We start from the raw sequence: 21,490 nt of genomic DNA, 5'->3' as shown, positions 1-21,490 counted from the left end.
TCGAGTCAGTCCTGACCCGGAGCACCCCTAGCACAGCAGATGGAAGTGCTCCTGGCCCTCCCAATCCTCACACTTGTTTGGGGGCCTGAGCTCCCGGTTGCAAACACAGTGTCAATGCATCTCCTTGGGAGTCTTCCTCTTTCCACTCCCCTCTACAACAGCAGACCTAGTCCTTGACATATCAGCGTGGCTATTTAGTATTGCTTTTAAATTTGACTGGCTACCAAATATGCATTTGCTTTTAGCGAGTGGGGATTGGGTGTAATTCCGTGCCTGCAGAACCCACAAGTAAGCAAGCATGAACGCATTTCCCGCCTCGCCTGCGAGGTTTTGACAATGAAAGGAGTTAGCTAGCATTGCCTCTGTACTTTAGGGCTATTCATTGCATAGATAAATTCATCTGATGACTCCCTCTTCATCTTGCATTTGGAAAGGACTCCGTCAGCTGGAGGCCTGACAGCCGAGGGTCGGTTGAAACTGCTCTTCTCGCAGCCATGTTGTAATTGGAACCTGCTTCTGGAAACACTTCTGCAGCACGATGGCCTCTTACTGCGGATCTTGCTGAAGAGTTCAAGTGAGTATTTTGTGGTTATAAGAACACCCAGTGCGAGCTCACGTGAAATGCTGCCCCCCCCTTCGCCCCCCACTTGATTGTTGGCAGAGGGAGGTCAGCCATCTGCATGTAGCAACAGCCCGTGGGGTTTACCAGTAGGAAAATATTGGATCGCCATACCAGCCCATTACAATGGATATTTTTCTTCCAGGTCTCTGAGCGAGGGCAAATGATATTTTTATATGACACTGTTCTATTACAACTACCATTTTATAGAAATGCATTGATAATACAGGGCTTGAAATGCCTAAGAAGAAAAACATAGGAAAGCAGTTGTATTTCCGAAGCAGAAGTCCAAATTAGACCCCAAGACAGAGACTGTACTCAAGGAACACTAGAGATTTCAGTAGCTCGTGAAGTGCATCTGCGATTGACCAGCAAGCAAGCCCTGGCTGGCGGCTGGCACACTGGGGCGCGGAGAAGCGACCCGGGACGTCGTCTGTGAGTGGTCGGAGAACCGCCCTCTCAGAGCCTGTTGATGCTGTTTCAGAAAGCGGTCTAGTTGGCACCCTGCACTTCACCAGTGAAGTCTCCCGTTTCGCACACTGTGGCTTTCCCCCTCGTGTCTACCACTTGTGAAGCTGGGAATGTTTTTCCCAGATTACACTTCGCCTATCCGACTTTCACTTTCCCATGTCCCAAATCGTTTTAACCACTTCAGTGCCCCTCATTGGCAGAGTCAACTCCACATCCGTCCATCTTTTAAATCTGACCCCAAACTAGTTTTCCGGCCTCTTTTCCCACGATTCCTCTGCAAACACACTTCCCATTTAGCTCTTCTCACTAACGCCTCCTTGCACATGTTCCCTGCACACCTTGGCTCGCCCAGGTGACTTGTTTGAAAGACACTCCGGACACGGCTGTCTTTCACAGTCTGCGGGACCAGTTAATGTTCCAGATGCTTGATCGCTCCAGCTCAACTGTGCTCTTCCTCTCCGGGACCCCACAGTGCCCAGTATCAGCGTCCCCAATTTGCACTCAGCACATCCGCCTTTGTTGTTGCTCTACATGTACATGACTGAGGCCAACCTCAGCAGCACCACCAGCCTGTGGTGGTCGAAAAGCAGTTAGCAGAGGTTCTCAACCTGTGGATCGCGACCCCTTTGGGGGTCAAACGACCCTTTCCCAGGGGTCACCCAGCAAAATTACAGTTATAAAGTAGAAATGAAAATAATTTTATGGTTGGGGGTCACCACAACATGAGGAACTGTATTAAAGGGTCGCAGCATTAGGAAGGTTGAGAACCACTGGTTCAGAGTATTCCCCATCAACATCACTCCAGTGATTTATGGGAATTTCTTGGTGTTTCTCTCTTGCTGACAACTGGTTCTCCAGACCCCATCCACCTTTTTTTTTATCGTTTTATTAGGGGCTCATACAACTCTTATCACAATCCATACATACATCAATTGTATAAAGCACATTTGTACCTTCATTACCCTCCTCATTCTCAAAACATTTGCTCTCCATGTAAGCTCCTGGCATCAGCTTCTCATTGTCTCCGCTCCCTCCCCACTTCCCACTCCCTCATGAACCCTTGATAATTTATAAATTATTATTTTGTCATATCTTACACTGTCTGACGTCTTCCTTCATCCCCTTTTCTGTTGTCTGTCCCCCAGGGAGGAGGTTATATGTAAATCCCTATAATTGGTTCCCTCTTTCTACCCCACCCTCCCTCCACCCTCCCGGTATCGCCACTCTCGCCACTGGTCCTGAAGGGATCATCATCCTGAATTCCCTGTGTTTCCAGTTCCTATATGTACCAGTGTACATACTCTGGTCTAGCCAGATTTGAAAGGTAGAATCGGATCATGATAGTGGGGGACATGGGGGAGGACACATTTAGGAATTAGAGGAAAGTTGTATGTTTCATCATTCCTACACTGTACCCTGACTGGTTAGTCTACCCCCTGATACCCTTCCATAAGGGGATGTCCAGTTGCCTACAGATGGGCTTTGGGCCCCCACTCTGTGCTCCCACTCATGTACAGTGATGCCTGATCCCTTCAACACCTCGTGATCACACAGGCTGGTGTGCTTCTTCCATGTGGGTTTTGTTGCTTCTGAGCTAGATGGCTGCTTGTTTACCTTCAAGCCTTGAAGACCCCAGATGCTATATCTTTTGATAGCCGGGCACCATCAGCTTTCTTCATCACATTTGCTTATTCACGCATTTGTCTTCAGCCCCATCCACCTTGATGTTTATGTCCCAAAAGTCATTTAAGGAAGATGTCTCTCCATGAGCCCTTTGTGAGACTATTGCTCTCACAGCCATAAAACTGATGGTGCCACAGTTCACTACAACTCCCTCAGGCCACAGAGCTGCAGCTACACTGTGTGCTCTAGACAGCAGTGCTAGAGTTTTCATTTTCCTAAACTGTATCTCTGCCCTTTACCCTAAGCAGTAAGGATTTGGGCTGCAAACCTCACAGACTCACTGGGTAAGCAGACCTGTTAGCTGCAGGCTGTAAATGCACTCTCCTAGGGTGAGAATGCAGGATAGCTGGTGGCCTAGGGGTGATGTGCTGGGCTGCTAAGCACAAGCAAGTGTATTAGTTAGAAACCACTAAACCGCTGCTCGGGAGAAAGGCATCACTTTCCACCCCCGTACACAGCTAGTTGTGGGACCCCGCAGGGGCAGTTCTACTGTGTCCTGTAGGGTCCCTGTGAGTTGGAATCCACTCAATGGCAGTGAGAAGTACTACTTCAAATAGCCAGCATTTATGGTTTACTTTAGTAAGTGCTCAGCACTTGGCACTTTATGAATTTGTTTGACCCTTAATATAACCGTCAAAAGTGCATACTGTTGTTATCTCATGTTCCAGAAAAGGGCATTGAGGTTTAAGGTAAAGTTGCTTGACAAATGGCTTCTGAACCCAGCTAGAGTTTTCTGTCCTGTCTTTCTTATGCAAATACTCATGCAGATTAGAATGTGGTGTTGATGGTGCTGGGAGGGCAGGGTGGAGGGAGCTGTTGTGTGTTCAATCTCAGGTGGGATCAGCCAGTGCACTTTGGTGCACATCATGTAACTTATCTTCCTAGCTAGGTCGTTGGGGTTCTAATGTAGTTTTTAAAATATTCTTCAACCTACGGCACTGCCTTGTACCTAGAAAAAAGTCTTGTCTCTAGTGATCAGCTAACAAGTCTTCAAAGCAGGAAAAGAGTTCTTGGAAAACTTTACAGAGGCCAAGCTTTCAGGTTAGGTGTCTGAGTGACATGGACTGATCTCACACAGCTCGGAGAGCTGCGCTGCTAGAATCCTTGAACGTCAAGGGCATGAGCTTAAACGAGAAATGATCTCTGCTTGCTGGAGTTATACAGACCGGTCTGGAAAATCAATTCAGATCAAACCTGACTAAACAATAAAGCCACGTAAGAACAGGAAGAACAATTATAGTTATGAATAATTAACCAAGTGTCTCAAAACCGAGGTGTACATTTACTTATCAATAATATCACATCCATTTTTGCTATGTTGTTTTTGAGAGATTTAACAGTTATCAAAGGTACCATCACTTGTGGTTCTTACAGAATGCAGAGGTATGTTTACCTCGCCGGCTCCATTACTCGTCATTTTCACAAAGACTTTCAAGTGTTGCATGAGGGTTACGTATCTGCTCTAGTATTGTCTCATATTGAATTTTACTAGCTACTTCAATTACTGCAAAGATGAACTGACAGAACTTATTAATCCATTGATTGACCAACCTATTAAGTTCCTGTAGGGGTCTTGTCACTATAAGTTAGAGACAATATACTCATGGAATTTCATTAGCTGCACTAAAATGGAAATCAGTGGGTACATAATAAACTTATACGATTGTCTTGTTCAGATTTTCTTTTCTTTGTTTAAAAGTCTCAAGAGTGTATATATTTAAAGCTATTTGGTAATTTAGAACTTTGATACGATTTTTAGGGAAGTAAAATTTCAAAATATAATACACAGAATTAGGTATTTTGAACAACATTATCAATTTTTCATGGGAGAGTTTCCTTTATAATAATAAGAGGGTTTTTTTTCAAAATAATGTCTTTTTGGTTTCATTGCTAAAATTTAACTTCATGCTCCCATGGATCTGGAATAAGAATACAAAGATGCTAAGTGTGTGTGTTTTTGTTTTAAAATAAGGGTTTCTTCATTCAGTAATCAATTGTTGAGTTCTGCTAAATACAGTTTTTCCTGCTAACAGCCATAGCCTGTAAACACCTAAAACACATGGAGTTTAGCTTATAGTGAGATAAATGGCTGCAACTTTTGCTTTTGCGTTGGAAAAATCTGTCATTGGAATTTTGTTTATTTTTAATGGAGTCACAGAGCTCAGATTGATATAGAAATCTTGCAGCCTAAGCTGCATCTTCACTGAGGATCATGCAACAGCAAAAACATGTAGACAGAGGAACAGGAATTTCTAACTCACATGTATGCTTTACAGACTGCGAACTCCTGGGAAGTGAAAGTTTGTCATGTTTTTAGCATGCATAAAATATATTGCATGTTGAAGGAAAAATTACATGGTTAAAATTTGAAGAAAACCAAACGAATTTCACACGGGTTATAACTTTTTAAATAAAGTTTACTAGGTATCAGAAGTATTGTTTGTTGGTTTCATTTAAAGTTAGGCCATCTTAAACCTAGAAGGAAAAAAAATGTTTTCAGAAGATTTAAAAATTATGAAACACTATTTATTGATTTTTCAAAACTAAGACAGCTGTTTTTCTGTTTTTGTTTTTAAAAAAAAATTACCTCAGTGTGGTCCACATGGGCTTACCAGTTGCCTTCTTACATGTGACATCAAAGGAACACATAGTTGGCAATTTCCCACTGTCAGCTGGTGGCCTTTTTCTGCTAATGGCATTTGAATGAAGTATGATAAGCATTCTTTCTTCTTTGCCCATTGCCACAAGAATGAGTCCCAGTGGAATTTCTTGGCAGTTGGTAAAATTTAGTTGTAAATAACAACCACTACTCTCTAGCCAATGTGTTGTGCCATTTACCTCAAGATCAGCAGTTCGAAACCACCAGGACTCCCAAACCTACGGGGGCAGCTCCACCCTGTCCTAAGGGGCCCTGTGAGTCGGCAGCCACCTAATGGCGGCGAGTCTGGATTTTGAGTTTTGGAAGTGCTCTAAGTATTTTTCCACCCATTTCATCTTCACAACAGCTCTGTGTGGTAGGTGCAATGAATTATCTCCAGGTGACAAATGAGGAAACTTAGACAAAGAGACATCAATAACTTGTCTAATGCCGTGTACTGGAAGCGGCATAGCAGAAATGAATCCCAAGCAGTTGGCTTCTAGAGACAGTAGTTTCAATCACTATACCCACACAGAGTCCGAGAACCACAGAGCCCTTACCACCTGCAGTGCCACACAATTCCAGGGGGGATCATAAGCCCGAGTCAGCATTGATTTGATGGCAGTGAGTCTGAATTGAGTTTTATTGCCTAACGCTGGGGTCATGGGCTGCTCTGGCTAGGGACAGTATCTGCACCCAGGTCTCAGACTAGTTCAGTTTTTGGTTCTTTGAATTTGGAGCGTTCTTAGTAAGAAAAAGAGAACCACGCGGCTTTGTTTGTTTTTATCCTGGTCCATTCTAATCCAGGATCATATCTGAGAATGATGGGGGACTATCCTAGAGGGATCAGTGGGCACCAGTGAATTATTAAAATACAGGAAACAGTTTTTATAGTATTCTGAGTCTCTGTGAGGGTGGAGTGTTGATGGTGACAAGTAAATATAATGGACCTTGCTGGAAAATACAACCAAACCACCTGGAGAGTCTGTTAAAACGTAAGATTCTCATTCAATAGCGCTGAAATAGGGCCTGAGATCCTGCATTTCTCGTGAAGTTCCAGATGCTGCCACTGGACCTCAGACCACTTTTTAAGTCCAAGCGATATAGAAAAGATAACAATTGCTGTAAAAAAGCAAAATAATGTTATAGTGGCTTGTCCTGTGGCATGTTCTTGGTTTCAAGGGCGACATAGTTTACTTTAAAATGCTTCTAAACCATTTCCCCCCATGAGAAGTACACAGAAGGGGACATTCAATATAAAAACATGTTATTAAAATACAACTCTGAATAAGTCGTCCCCTTGCTAGAAATAGAGAGCAGTTGAGCACTTTATAGGATAAACATGTTAATCTTTAAGACATCACCAATGGCGACCGTGCGCTGGCTGTCACCAGCGCTCTGCTCTCCCTCTTCCAGCTCAGACAGCTTATCTTGCCCGGCTCTGCCTCAGCTAGCACACGGGGGCATGGGTACTCCAGCCGAGGTTGTGCACCACGGATTTATAGCTGTGCCTGTTTATGAGGGCAAGTCAAGAAATATTGCTACACAATGATAGAAAATCTTTACGAAACAAACCATCACAATGTGAAGTGGTTGTTTCTTGACATACCTTCCATCTAGGTCTGTACACTTTCTGAAGGGGATGTTTCTTCCTAACGCTTCAACAAAGGATTCCGTGCTATACAATTCACAATCGACACCACCTCAAAAAGGCACTTTGGGCATCCTCAAGAGCCTTGGCCTCTGTTCCTTCTCAATGGTTGTTGAGTTTGGAGAAGGAAACGGAAGCCAGAAGGAGCAAGATCAGGCTGTAGGGTGGGTGGGGTAAGGATTATCAATGTACAAGGAATGAGCAGGTGCATTGTCATGAGGCAAGTCTTTCCTCTAGAGCTGATAGAAAGAAGAGCCTTCCCCCAGAACAGTTTTTCCCAAAGTGTGTGATACCACACCCAGGGGTGCTGGAGTGGTGGTGGCGGGGTGGGAGTGGTGGTGGGGTGGGGGGGGGGGTTGCAAAAGCAGATACCTACACTTTATCTGGGATTATGGGTAAGTACAACATTTTTTTTAATTACTGCAGGGCACTGAGCAATTTTTTTCTAAAAAGCATGGTTGACCAAATAAGTTTGGGAACCTAGACCCTAATGTTTGCACCTTGAATTCAGACTTCTAGGTTCCTACACTGTGAGAAAATAAATTTGTTTGTTAGACAGATCCACACATTTTAGGGTATTCCTGTTTTAACAGAATTTGATAACTAAAACATTTTCCTTAAATACTCACCCTTCCTCCCCCCTCCCCAACCACCACTGTTTGCCTAGCAAAATTTACTCATCTTTCAGGGTAACTATGACTTCCTAGGAAAGTAATCCTCTAGTCCCCTGGACTGGCCTTTCTTTTGTGTCGCTTGTCTCCATGGGCCCAATAATGTTTGTCTTGGCCACTGCAAGTTCTAGGAGGGCAGGAGCAACATTTGCTTTGCTCTCCAATATATGAGAGGTCCCCAAAAACAACGGGATAAGATCTGCTAGGCGGAGTTTTCATAGTACCCACTTTTCCTGCTAGGCAAGCATCAAGCAACTTGCTCTGAGTTAGTGCACCTTGTGGTGTCACCTAGAAAGCTTCTCTGGTCACAATGAATTTTTTTTATAAGAGCTGTTTCACTTGAACATCATTTATTGTGATGGCAAATTGAAAAGAGCAGGGTGTAGCTGTGAAATTTTGTTTCCTGTTTGGGAAAAATGCTGCAGAAACTGTTGTGATGTCGAACACAGCTTCCAATGATGGCACTGTGGGGAAAACCCAAGTGTACAAGTTGTTTTCTTGCTTCAAAAAAGGTGAAATGTTGATTGATGGCAAACCTCATTCTGGACATCTGTCAATTTCCCAAATGGACGAAAATGTTGACTCATAATGCATTTCGAGTTCATTCCACCATGCCAGACTGTTAATCTGAAAAGATTACATAACAGCGTGCAACCAAAAAGGCCTGGTTTGTGGCAGACAGGGAACTGGTTCTGCCACCATGACAATGCACCTGCTTATGCAGCCATCTCAGTGCGCCAGTTTGTGGCACAAAAAAACAGCATGCCTCTCTTGCCCCTCACCCTTTACTCACCTGACCTCGCTCCACACAACTTCTTTTTTTTTCTGCAAATGCTGAGGGACGAGAAAAGACAGTGATTTAGTGAAGTAGAAGAGGTCAAGGAAAAAAACGAGGGGGGTGCTCAGTTATCCAAACAGACGAGTTTGAAAAATGTCTCCAAGAATGGAATCGCGGATTTGACAGATGTACTAAGTGTAATGGAAAGTACTTTGAAGGTGACAAGCTTGTTTTGTAAAAAAAAAAAAAAATTAAATACATAGCTTTTTTGGGGGGACAGATCTCAGGTTTTGGGGGGTTCCCCCTCGTATCTCCAGCATCTGACCTTGCTCAAGGCACTTCAGACTGGTAGTGAGCACACAGGACTTGGGAACATGTTTCAGAAGTATTTTTTGAGTGAATGAATGGAGAGATGGGTGGATGAATGGATGAAGACCAATTAAATTTCCACAATAAAGATTCTTTTTCTTATTTAGAGGTTTAAAAAGAATAAATGAACACAAAGCACCTAGGACATTGCTCACTACTTACTAGGTATTTATTTATATTAGACTTCTTTCTGTCTTTTATATTGAATGCTTAGAAAATGCATTTTCCCCTCTCTCCTATTCCTGAGCCCTATATGCAATGGCCTCTCTTTCTCCCGCTCAGTAGTTCCCCACTCCATCGAAGCATAGATTTGACTTAAAAGAATTGTTTCCAAAGGTGGAGTTTCCTCTACCTAGTAAACTTCATGTGTGTGAAGATGAGAATTGGGCCAAAGAAGTATGCCCATTTTTTCCATTACAATAATCCTTGAGGACATTTACAAACAGTTGGGAGTATGAAATTGGCTATGATATTTCCCTTACACAGAAGCATATTTCATCTGGTTTGATAATGGCTGAAATATTTTATATACTATTTCTTCATGGCACATAGAAAATGTCTAATATGATGATAGAAACATGTGTCTTCTTTAATAGCTAATAGGCTTTGAGAATTAGCATATAAATGATTGGACATTATATTCCAAGTGATTCAATTATCCTGAATTTATGTAGCATCTTTTTCCTAAGCAACTTGGAATGATTTAACATATTTTTTCATTTATGATCCTTGGACTATTAGAACCAGTTTGCAAATGAGGAAACTGACACACAAGAAATTGAATGAATTGCCCACTTGATGTATTAAGTGGTGCTTGTTAGAAGAACAAGGAACCATATTTTCTGAAAGTATATTGTTTTTAAATGAATTCTGAACTGAAAACATGAGAGTTTGTGGAGGTGATTCTTCATGAAACAAGAAATAAATTTTTTCTAAATGAGTGCTAAAAATATCCAATGATTTTATTTTGTACACAAGTTATTTATTCAATTAATATGTAATAGACATCTTATGTCTTAAGCACTATAATAATAGGCTTCAAATACCATGGCAAATGAAACATATCAACTTGCCTTCAAACAGCTTATGTTCTGGAAATGTACTGCTCAGTCAAGCAGGGAAAAGAAAGAACTTATATAAGTAAGCATATATAAATGCCATACAATGTTTTTTATAAAACAGACTAATGATAAAGAATGATTACTCTGAAGAGTTGAATTCTACTTTTACGTACAAGCTGTTATGGAGTGATGTGTACCCACACATGCGTTATAAATCCTTAACTCCTATACTTGTGGCTGTAATCTCATTTGGGAATAGGATTCACTGTGTTAATGAGACCATATCATGTAGGTGTGTTTTAAACCCATCACCTGTGAAATATAAAAGTATACATGCCAAGTAAAGATCTCCAATGGAACAGCATCTAGAAAGATACGCAGCCCTTCTTCTAGAGTGCACAGAGAAAAAAGAAAAGTAAAGCAGCTGGATAAATCACACAAAACAAAAGTGAAAATCTGTAAACATGGAATCAACTCTGACTCATAGCAACCTTATGTGCTGTTTAAATATATTTATATATAGTTTTTAAAAGCTATTCATTTGTGCAAATAGAGATCCTTGGGAAGTCAAGAAGTTGGATCTTGCCTGTAGGTTATGTGTCAGTCAGAAAACTTGCATTCTTGCTCCCCAACAATCATTGAAATGAGCATTGGTGGCAAAATGGTATAACACTTGACTTCTAATCCAAAGCTGGTGGACTGAAACCACCAAGGACCTCTAAGTAAGAAATAACTTGGGGATTAATTAAGCAAGGAATGACTAAACCTGAATGAAGGCTGAGCATGATGGTGGGACAAGAGGAAAGTAAAAGGAAATAGGGGAAGGAACCAGGAAACAAAGGACATTTATAGAGGCCTAAATACAGGCATGTGCATATGTTTGTGTATATATAGATATAGAGATATATAATGAGACGGGAATAGAACTATGTACTCATATCTATATGTTAAGAATTAAGGTTGCAGTTGGACATTGGGCCTAAACTCAAGTTCTCCTTTAACACAAGAACACTTTATTCTAACAATCCAGCATTCTGTGATGCTCACCTTCCCAACACAATCACTGAAGACAAAATGAGTACATAAGCAAATGTGGTGAAGAAAACTGATGGTGCCTGGCTACCAAAAGATATAGTAACTGGGGTCTTAAAGATAAACAAGCAGCCATTTACCTGAGAAGCAACAAAGCCCACAGAAGCACACCAGCCTGTGTGATCATGAGGTGTCAGTGGGATCAGGTATCAGGCATCTAAGACTCAGAACAAAACAATACCCAAGGTGAATGGCCGGGGGGTGGGGGTGGGGTAGAGGGGCATGGAGCAGAGAGCCAATGCCCATCTGTAGACAATTGGACATCCTCTAACAGAGGGGTCACAGGGAAGAGATGACCCAGGCAGGGTGCAGTATAGGACCAATGAAACACACAACTTTCCTCTAGCTCTTTGGTGCTTCCTTCACCCCACTATCATGCCCTCAATTCAGCTTTACAAATTGGATTAGACCAGAGCATGTACTCTGCTACAGACAAGAGCCTGCAACACAGGGAATCCAGGATAGGCAGACCTCTCAGGGGCAACAATGAGAATACAGATACCAGCAGGAGTAGGGGAGCATGGGGGGAGAAAGGGGGAACGGTTCACATGGATCAATCTAGAACCCCCTCCCAGGGGGACGAATAATAATAATGGAAAGGTGGGTGAGGGATGACGGAGAATGATGTAAGATATGTAAATAATAATCTATGACTTATCAAGGGTTTGTGAGGGAGGGTAGGGGAGGGAGGGGGAAGAAATGGGGAGCTGATATCAGGGCTCAAATGGGAAGAGAATGCTTTGAAAATGATGATGGCAGCATATGTGCAAATGTGCTTGACACACTGAATGAATGCATGAATTATGATAAGAGATTTAAGAGTCCCCAATAAAAGTATTAAAAAAATAAAAGAGATAACTGGCAATCCGCATTTATAAAGATTGTGCTGGTGTGCTGTTGTGTCAATTCCTATTTGTAAGAACCATGTAGGACAAAAAAGAACTTCCTCATAGGGCTGTCATCATTATGGGAACAGATGGCTCTGTCTTTTATCAAATTGACTGCATCTGTGGGAAGAGATCAAAAATAAGCTCACAAATATCGGTTAAAATGAGTCTAGCAACCAACTGTGGAACAGACCATAAATTGCTCATATATAAATTCAGGTTGAAGTTGAGGAAAATTAAAACACGTTCACGGGAGCCAAAATACAACCTTGCGTCTATATCCCTTGAATCTCAAGGACACCTTGAAACAAATTTGACATGTTGAACTCTAATGAGAGAAGACCTAAAGAGTTGTGATAGGATATCAAGAGCATCATTCATTGACAAAAGAAAAAGGTCATTAAAAAGAGGTGAAAGAACAATAACACAAAAATGGATGTCAGAAAAGACTCTGACTCTTGCTCTTAATTGTTGAATAGCTAAGGAAGATGGAAGAAATACAGAAGTAAAATTGTTGAACAGAAAACTTTGAAGGGCAGCTCAAAAAGATAAATGAAAATATTACAATGAACACACGAAGGAAGAACGTGCTCAACATTTCTTACACCGAAAAAACAAAAGAAAAATTCAAACCTTGAGTTGAAATATTCAAAGATTCTCTGGATAGAATATTACATGACGAACGAGGCTGGAAAGAATACCCAGAGTCCCTGTATCAAAAAGAACTAGGCAGCACTCAGCCATTTCAAGAGGTAGCATGCAATCCAGAACCCATGGTGATGAAGAAAGAAGTCTTGCTGCACTGAAATCAGTAGCCAAAAACAAGGGTCCAGGAATTGATGGAATACCAACGAAAATATTTCAACAAGCGAATTAAGCACTTGAAGCACTCATTCATCTATGCCAGGAAAGTTAGAAGACAACTAACTTGGCCAACTGCCTGGAATAATCCTTTATACCTATTCCACAGAAAAGTTACCCAACAGAATCTGCAAATTATATGACAAATCTTTGCTATCACATGCAAGTAAAATTTTGCTGATGATCATTCAACAATGGTTGTAGCAGTACAGCCAAGCTCGTGCTGGATTCTAAAGAGAACACCGAACAAGGAATATTATTGCTGATGTCAGATGGATCATGGCTGAAAGCAGAGACTATCAGAAAGATTTTTACGTGTGTTTTATTGGCCATCCAAGGCATTCGACTGTGTGGATGTTACCTAACTGTGGATATCCTCGAGAAGAGTGAGAATTGTAGAATACTTAATTGTGCTCATGTGAAACCTGTATATGGGTCAAGAGCCAATTGTGTGATTAGAACAAGGGAATATTTCACGGTTTAAGATAAAAAATGATTTATGTCAGAGTTGTATCTTCTCATCATCCTTACTAAATCTAATGCTGAACAAATAAATAGATAAGCTAGATTATATGAAGAAGAAGGTGGTGTCAAGATTGGAGGAAGGCTTATTAACAACTTGCAATATGGAGATGACACAACTTTGATTGCTGAAAGTGAGGAGGCTTGGAACACTTGCTGATGCAGATCAAGGATTGCCATCTACAGTGTAGATTACAATTCAATGAAAAGAAAGTCAAAATCTTCACAATTGAACCAATAGTTAACAAACATCATGATAAATAGAGAAGAGTTTAAAGTTGTCCAGAATTTTGTCTTCCTTGGATCCACAATTAATGCTTATGGAAGCAACAGTCAAGAAATCAAAAGATACACTACATTGGGTAAATTTGCTGCAAAAGACCTCTTTGGGGGAAAAAAAAAGACCTCTTTGGAGTGTTATAAAAACAAGCATGTTACTTTGAGGACCAAGGTGCACCTGACCCAAGCCATGGTATTTTTGGTTGCCTCATATGCTTCAGAAAGTTGGATATTGAATAATGAAGACTGAAGAAGAATCAATGCATTTGAATTATGGTGCTGAAGAATACGCAAAGTACCTTGACCTCCCACAAGAACAGACAAATCTCTCTGGGTATAAAAAAGAGAGGAAGACCCTTGACAAGATGGCTCAACCCGGTGTTTCTGTACACGGACTCAAAAATGAGAACCATGGGAAGATGGCGCAGGACTCCGTGCTGTTGTGCTCCAGTGTCCAGAGGGTGCTGTGCCTATGAACTGACTGGGTAACACCTAACAACAACAACAACATATGGTTTTAAGAGCAAAACTTCCTGATAAGTTGAGCAGTAGGTACAGCGACCTGGAAAGGCAGTAGGTATCCTACCACAAAAGTTTTCAAAAAGAATGTAGGTCGCCATTGTCTCAGATGCTTTGGGGATCCATTCACTGAACAGTTATTGCATAAATATTGATTTTGTTATTGACCAAGTATGTATTGACTTCCCTGCAGGGTATCTGCCAGACACACATTATTGTGTTTCTTAACAGTCGGACCTTACTCTAATCTGTGGCTGTAGAAGTCAGCATTCTCAAAGCCCTGTCATCACTGTGCTTTGTTATGCTTGCCAATGTCCACTCCTAAATCCAATCCTTCTTTGTTCCCTTGCTTAGTTCTCCAGGGCTGCTATAAGAAAACACTTTAAGCAGGTGATTTTGAGACTCTGAGATCAACTTCCCCCTTTATGATTATCATTAGAATCCTGGTCATCAAATTTCCATCCCAAAACCCTTCTACAAAAAATGCCCCCAGGTTTCTCTCGGTTTCCATAGGGTCTGAGGGCATTCAAGGTTCGTGGATCAGTGTTGCCCAACTCACTCTGGCCTGAAAAGCCGCTGGAAGGGACCACAGTTATCTGACCTACTGTTCTCCCCCTGTAGCCCATTTTTCAAGCAACAGGTCTGTCTAAAGAACATGGTGGGGGGTGGGGGGGGCTGGGGGCACATGTTGGGAGGGTGTAACTCACCAATGAGTCCTCCATTTATTGAGGGAGATGGATTAGATGGAGGCAATGAGCAAGTAGAAGACAGAATCCTAGAAGTCTTAAAACAGTAATAGACGCAGGTACTCGATTCAGAGAGCATGTGGAATTATGGTTATGAGATCTTGTCTGCACAAGTAATGAAATCCCTTTCTGAGTCTCTTTTGCATAGTATCCTTTTTATTTCAATTGGCTAATAAAGTAGAACTAGGACCCACAGGTTGAGTGACAACAGTTTTAACAAACAGAAATGTATTTTCTCAGAGATAAGGATGCTCAAAGTCTGAATTCAGGATGCCAGCTCCAGGGGAACACTTTCTCTCTGCATTGGCTCTGGCAGAAAATCCTCTTTCATGAGCTTCTGCCTCTGGTATGTCTTCATGTGGTTTGTATGAGTCTTTGGTTGTCCCTCTTCTGCTAGCTTCTTTAATGTCTTTTAATATCTAAAAAAAAAAAGATTGGCTCAAAATGCACCATATACAAATCTGTACCCACTAGCATAATGAAGACTACCCCTTCCAAATGGTAACAACCCGTTCCCGTAGCCAGAGGGGGAGACAGAGTTCCATTCAAAATGTGCCCCAAGCAAGTCACCTATTAAAATTAAGTCAAACTTTGGGGAGCTGATTAGTGTGCATTTCTCTTCCACGTGGCCGCCTCATTGTGCAGCACAACCATTTGTGCGTCAACCTTGCTTCCTTTTCCATGGCCTTGCTTGCTTTCATTAACAAACTGAGAGGGTTTCAGGTTCATTGAAAATACATTTGTAAGCATTAGAGCCACAATCTCTGAATTTCTTCTAATAGAACATTCGTTCTGCCGGATACAATGATGGGAAGGAGTTTCAAGGTCAAAAAATTTAGAAACACTAAACTCCCGTCGTGGAGAATCACGGGATTCGTAAATAATTTAAAACTCTGAGAATTCTTACAGAAAACAAATGTGTTTAATATTGTTGAAGCCAACATTTTCCAAACATATGTGTTACCCATTATCATCGTACTCGGTAACACCCTTTGTGAATCCTGCATTTTAAAAAGCTGCCTCTTGGTGGAGAAAACTTCACAGAACAGGTTTAGACTAGCAAAACCGTGTTCTAAAGAGAACTGTTTGTCTACATCTATAAATCTAAAGGTAATACAAAATAATTTTTAGGCATATGGAATTACTTATACATGATATGTAGACATTATCAGTCTTCATAGAATTAGAATCAACTGTCCAGTTATAAGTCTCTACTCCCTTGAATCTATTTTCTTGATGAATCATAAAGTACTTTTGTCTTTATTCATTAAATGTAAGCCTCTTTAGCATTCAGCTTCTTTATTAAAGAAACAAAGAAAGAAAGAAAATGGAAATAATATTCATCTCAGTGTTTTTGTAAGGGTCAATATGTATGAGAAAATGTATGTAAATCTCTGAGTAATGCTTGGGCCATCGTAGACATTCAGGAAGCATCTGTTGTCATCTCTGTATAACCATAGCCCTGTATTAGGGTCCATGAGTATTCAAGAGGTAGGATTTGATGTTGTTTGTCTCTCTGGGTACTGAAGAAACATGAAAGAAGACACAAATACCTATTTGTGAAGAGGATTTTCTTTTTCTTTATAAGAAGCAGGAAGTTAATTCCAAGAAAAAACTTGGGGAAAAGGAACTCTGGGAAGGGGAAACAAAAACAAAAGGTTTTTCCTTTACATTTTTAATTTTCATTTAATAAGATTTCTATTTCTCTGATTTAAATATTGCCCCAAATCAGACCAATTTGAAAGAAAAAAAGCACACAAACTTATATTGATAATAACAAGCTTGTAAACGAATGTCAGGTCTTTATATTTGTTAAATGTCTTTTTTACCACACACTGTAAGATTACAATAATCCTTTCCAAATCAGGTTTTGGGGTGTTTAATTTTTCCTGTTATTTATTGTAGCAAACTAGGTCATGGCACTTAAACTTAGTGCGTTTTAAAAAACAATTCTCTTGTGATATCTCATTCTCTTTCCCAGGCATTAATTTTTGAGCCTTTTTTCCCTTTTACTTGTCTTATTACATGCTACATTTTCTATAATTACACTTTCCATCTAATCTCTATATCTAAAGCAAATTGTTCAGTTCTTCCCTTTAACTACCCAAACTCCCATGGAGTTGGTGAAAATTAGCACTCATTAGTTTATGGCTCTGGCTACTACATCATTGCTGCTTAATCTGTTTTAGTGACTCAGCAGGAGCTTGTCATTACCAACATTTTGTATAGAATAAAAATTATGCAGTCATTGGGTGAGGGGGGTGTAGTATAATATGAATTTGTAAATTTTTGGTAGCAATAAACAGTTCCTTGACACAACCCTTTCTTTGAAAGGTGCCTTATATTTAACATCCATATATGTCAGGTGAGGAAATAATTTGTCATCAACACTGGGACACAATTTGGAGAGAAAATGATGCAGTTAATACATATGTTGGGACAACAGATGTAAGTCAGGACTGTCTCGAGCAATCCAGGATATATAGCCACTTTATTTATCCTTACGTTTCTCTACTAGTTATGTAAGATCTCTCTCCTGGCTAGATTCCAGCCTGGGTCCTTGGCTCCGCATGAGAAAGAATTCACACCGAAGCCGGGCTCGTGATCCAAGTGAATTTAATGAGAGTTAAAAGAAGCTTCAGGTTTTACGCGGCACCCATAAGATTCCTTTTGACCATGCGGCCTGGCAGAGGCTGCTCAGGGTCCCGCAAGGATCTCTCTCCCAAGTTTTCCTCCCACAAAGACGACCCGACCATACAAGACCCCTCTCCCTCTCGGTTCCTGCCTTTTCAAGGATTCCTGGGGGAGGCATGGTGAACGACCCCAGGTCAATCCAATTGGCTGAATTGCAATCACCTGGCCCAGGTGGGCTGCTCCAGGTGTAACGCCCATCCGTGCCCACCAGCGGAAAGTCCAACTTTCCCCTATGCTGGCTCTCCTGGGCATGCGTTAATGGACATCCCAGTCCCTAAGCTAAGCCACCTAACAGTTACTTACATCATCTTACTCACTTACTTACTTACTGTCATCCCTACCATGCGAATACACAACACAGCCACTGATTCCATAGAAGGCCTAGACCTTAGCATCTCCTAAAAACAATTGGCACACCGTGAGCAATCACTTGATCAAAAGATGGGAAATGTAGACTGGTCAGATGCTATAGAGTAGACAAAAGGAGATGTAAAAGAACAATCTGAGTGGAACAAATATTTGAGGTATTAGAATATAATTTAGGAAAAAAGTATAGAAACTCCCGATTGTCAGATGAAGGAATTGTTAACAACATTGGAGACAAGGGGAGATTTATACATGAGCGAGGGAGTGAAAGTTAACTGAAATGTTTTATTTAAGATGAATTGGAAGAAAGGAAAGGGACAGAGAAGTACATGAAATGTTTGCAGGGGGCAAGGATGGGCTGGAAACTTTTACCATCTGTTTTGTGATTGATTAAAAAGACAAGACCCTTTAGATGGCAAGGGACAGAAACTCCAGATTAGCAGGCTTAACCCCAAAGGGAAGAGTCAACCTGGCTAACAGAAAACAGGAGGCTTTGCTAGCTCTGGATGTTCAAGCAGCGTTATCTCATCAGGAATATACACCTCTTTACCTGTGGCTCCAGCAGCATTTCTGAGGAAGGTTCTCACTGGTCACCTGCTCCTCCTTAAACTAAATATTTTGATGGGGGGGTGGGGTGGGGGAGGGGTGGCATCCTTTGATTGGCCAGGTCTTGGTCATGTGTTCAATCCAAGTGATGGAGACATCCTTAGGCAAATCAAGTATATTGTATACCTGTGTGAGGGGGAGTGGAACGCTACTTTGCCAAGGGAAATTTGTCTTAAAAAGAGACGCAAAGAGAATGGGTGCTAAAAATGCAGACCCATAAATGTCCTCTATATAAAGCCTATGGTATTATTTAGTTTGCATATAAGAGTAAACTCTTAAGTTATGAAAATCAAGAAATAGAAATAAAATTGTCATGAGCCAAAGCTAAATTTCCTGTCATCAAGTTGATTCCAACTGATAGTGATTTTATAGGACAGAATAGAAAAGTCTGGGTGTTTGTGTTTCTGAGACTTTAAATCTTTACAGAAATAGACAGCTTCATCTTTCTCCCAAAGAGTGCTGATGGTTTCAAACCACTGACCTTGTGGTTAGCAGCTCAATGCAGAGCACACTATGCCACCTAAGCTCTTCACACTGACACAAGGGTGACTGAAAGATATGGAATTCCAATGAAAAAGAATAAAGAAATATACTCCGCTCCTTATAATCTGGATTATAATTATTCTAGATACTTAAAATAGGCGAGACACAACCTGAGAATTGCTCTTGTCTTTAATTAAAAAATATTTTGCATATTATGATCCTCAATATTATGTATCTAGTTTTCCAAACAAATAGAAATTAGTATTACACTCAAGCAGTCCAACGCGTTAAGAATTTGGATTACAGATTTAACGGGTTAAGAATTTAGATTACAGATTTTGAGGAAGTTGAAATGGAGTCAAAGGACAGTTTGAAAGGGCCATTAAAAATGGCTCTATTCTTTTTGTGGTAATTCGTTATATAGTTTCTTTTATAAACTAATTGACAAATATCTTTCTGAATTGGCAGGGTCCATGGGTCTGGGAAAAGTTTATACCTTTATTCATACTGGAAGGGGAATCGTCCATGAACTGTCTGTTCTGGATAAAGAATGTAATAATTCTCAAAACTTGACATCCTAAAGAGAGATGCAATGATAGTTAAATAGTGTTTAAAAACAGCTTTACTGGCATATAATTCATGTAGCCTACAATTCAATGGTTCGATTATATTAAATTGAATAATTTCTATTAAATTGAATAATTAAATATTAATTATATTCATTACCACAATTTAGAAAATGTTTTTTCATTCTTGTAACCAGTATTGTTAGTGCTCCAGTTGTCCACAGTCTCCCCTGTCATAACCCTAATAAACTATTCATTTCATTGCTGTCTCTTTTTATATATCAATCCTGAATTTCAAATAAAATCATAACCCTCTAACCCCCCCAAAAAAGTCAACAAAATAATAGCACACAGAAAAACCTAAATCCAAATGATAGCTGAAAGTAATAAAAATTAGAAAAAGTTTAAAATGGATCAAAAAGGAAAACAAACGGTAAGTTGTTAAATTTTAACCTCACCGTATCTGCGGTAGTATCCTTTCCAATGCACTCTGGGATTACTCACTCTTGGTCATTGGACCCAGGAAGTTCAATGGCGGCTTAGCCCATGTGGGGGCTCTGAAAATGGATTTTCAATCTTCACTGTCATCTATGGCCTTTTGTAAACGTGATGCTCAGAATTTTATGTATTAGAACAGCCACCTCCTTTGATTTGGATTTTATTGTTAATAATCCTTTGATCATACTGAATGATGTGCTTCTTCAGCTAAGTGCCGACTTTGCTGACCCCCACTTAGATGGTTCCTGGTTTTTGCTTTTAATGACTTTAATGGCATATAATTCACATATAATAATCTTTAATCACATTAGGAAGAGTTGTGCTATCATCACATCAGTTTCCGAACATTTTCTTCTTATACCCATTGTTAGTTCTCTATCTCCATCCTCCCCTAACATGCTCCTAGGTAATTATTAATCCAGTTACTGTCTAGATTTATTTATCCTGGACTTCTTATACAGAAAATTATAAAAAAAAACACCAACAAGAAGCAAATAAACAAGTAAACAAACAAAAACTGACTAGACAAAAAATTTTCAATTGATTTCATGAGGGAGGGGAGAGGGGGAAGGGAAGGGGGAAATGAGGAACTGTTATTAAGGACTCAAGTAGAAGGCATATGTTTTGAGAATGATGTTGGCAACAAATGTACAAATGTGCTTGATACAATGGATGTATGTATGGATTGTGATAAGAATTGTAGGAGCCTCCAATAAAATAATTTTTTAAAATTTTCAATTGAAAAGAAAGCAAAAGGTACTTGAAAAATTTAAAAATATGTCAAAGGGAAACTAAATTATGTTACATTTGTAACCTAACTACATCTGGCATAATCAACTTTACAGTGCTCTCTGTCTGATAGAAAGTTATTCACAACCCTTACATATGTCACAAGTGATTCACCTGAGAACCCTGCAAATGGATTTGCATCTAGAGCCTCTGCAAACTGTGGTAACAATTTAAGTTCTGATACCATTCCCTCCTTCAGATTTGGATTTTATTATTTCAATTCTTGGATATCACAGGCTGGTGTGCATCTTCCAAGTAGAATTAGTTCACATCTCACCTAGATAGATAGCTGCTTGTTTGAGGATAAACCTTTAAGACCCCAGATACTATTCTTTCTGATAGCCAGGCATCATTTTATTTCTTCACCACACTTAGCTGTGACACTCATATCTTCAACGATCACTTCACTTAGTGGGTTTTCCGACCTTTCTGGTGTGACCAAATGGTCATGCTGTTCACCTGAGAAAGACAAAATCTAAAATCTATGTTGCCGATAGCTCCAGGCTTAGATCATCCAGGGCTGAATGGTTACATTGGTTTTAGATAAATAACAATAATTAAAGATAACAATATATAGTGTAATTCTATTTGATTTGAAAGCTAGTAATTTATGCATATGTATATATAATATGAATGCAAGA

The 21,490-nt window shown here is 40.2% G+C and overlaps 1 protein-coding gene across 1 annotated transcript in view; it reads left to right on the top strand.

The window, feature by feature from the left end:
• The window catches only part of KIAA0825 (KIAA0825 ortholog), a 498,599-nt gene that overhangs the window by 183,014 nt on the left and 294,095 nt on the right, over positions 1-21,490 (top strand). Inside the window, exon 13 of the mRNA XM_075541286.1 lies at positions 435-574. Coding sequence (XP_075397401.1) covers positions 435-574 — 140 coding nt within the window. The remainder of the gene's footprint in view (positions 1-434; positions 575-21,490) is intronic.

Source organism: Tenrec ecaudatus, chromosome 2 (assembly GCF_050624435.1).
Source record: "Tenrec ecaudatus isolate mTenEca1 chromosome 2, mTenEca1.hap1, whole genome shotgun sequence".
NCBI classification, from domain to species: domain Eukaryota; kingdom Metazoa; phylum Chordata; class Mammalia; order Afrosoricida; family Tenrecidae; genus Tenrec; species Tenrec ecaudatus.
This window is presented reverse-complemented; position numbering and strand designations above follow the sequence as displayed.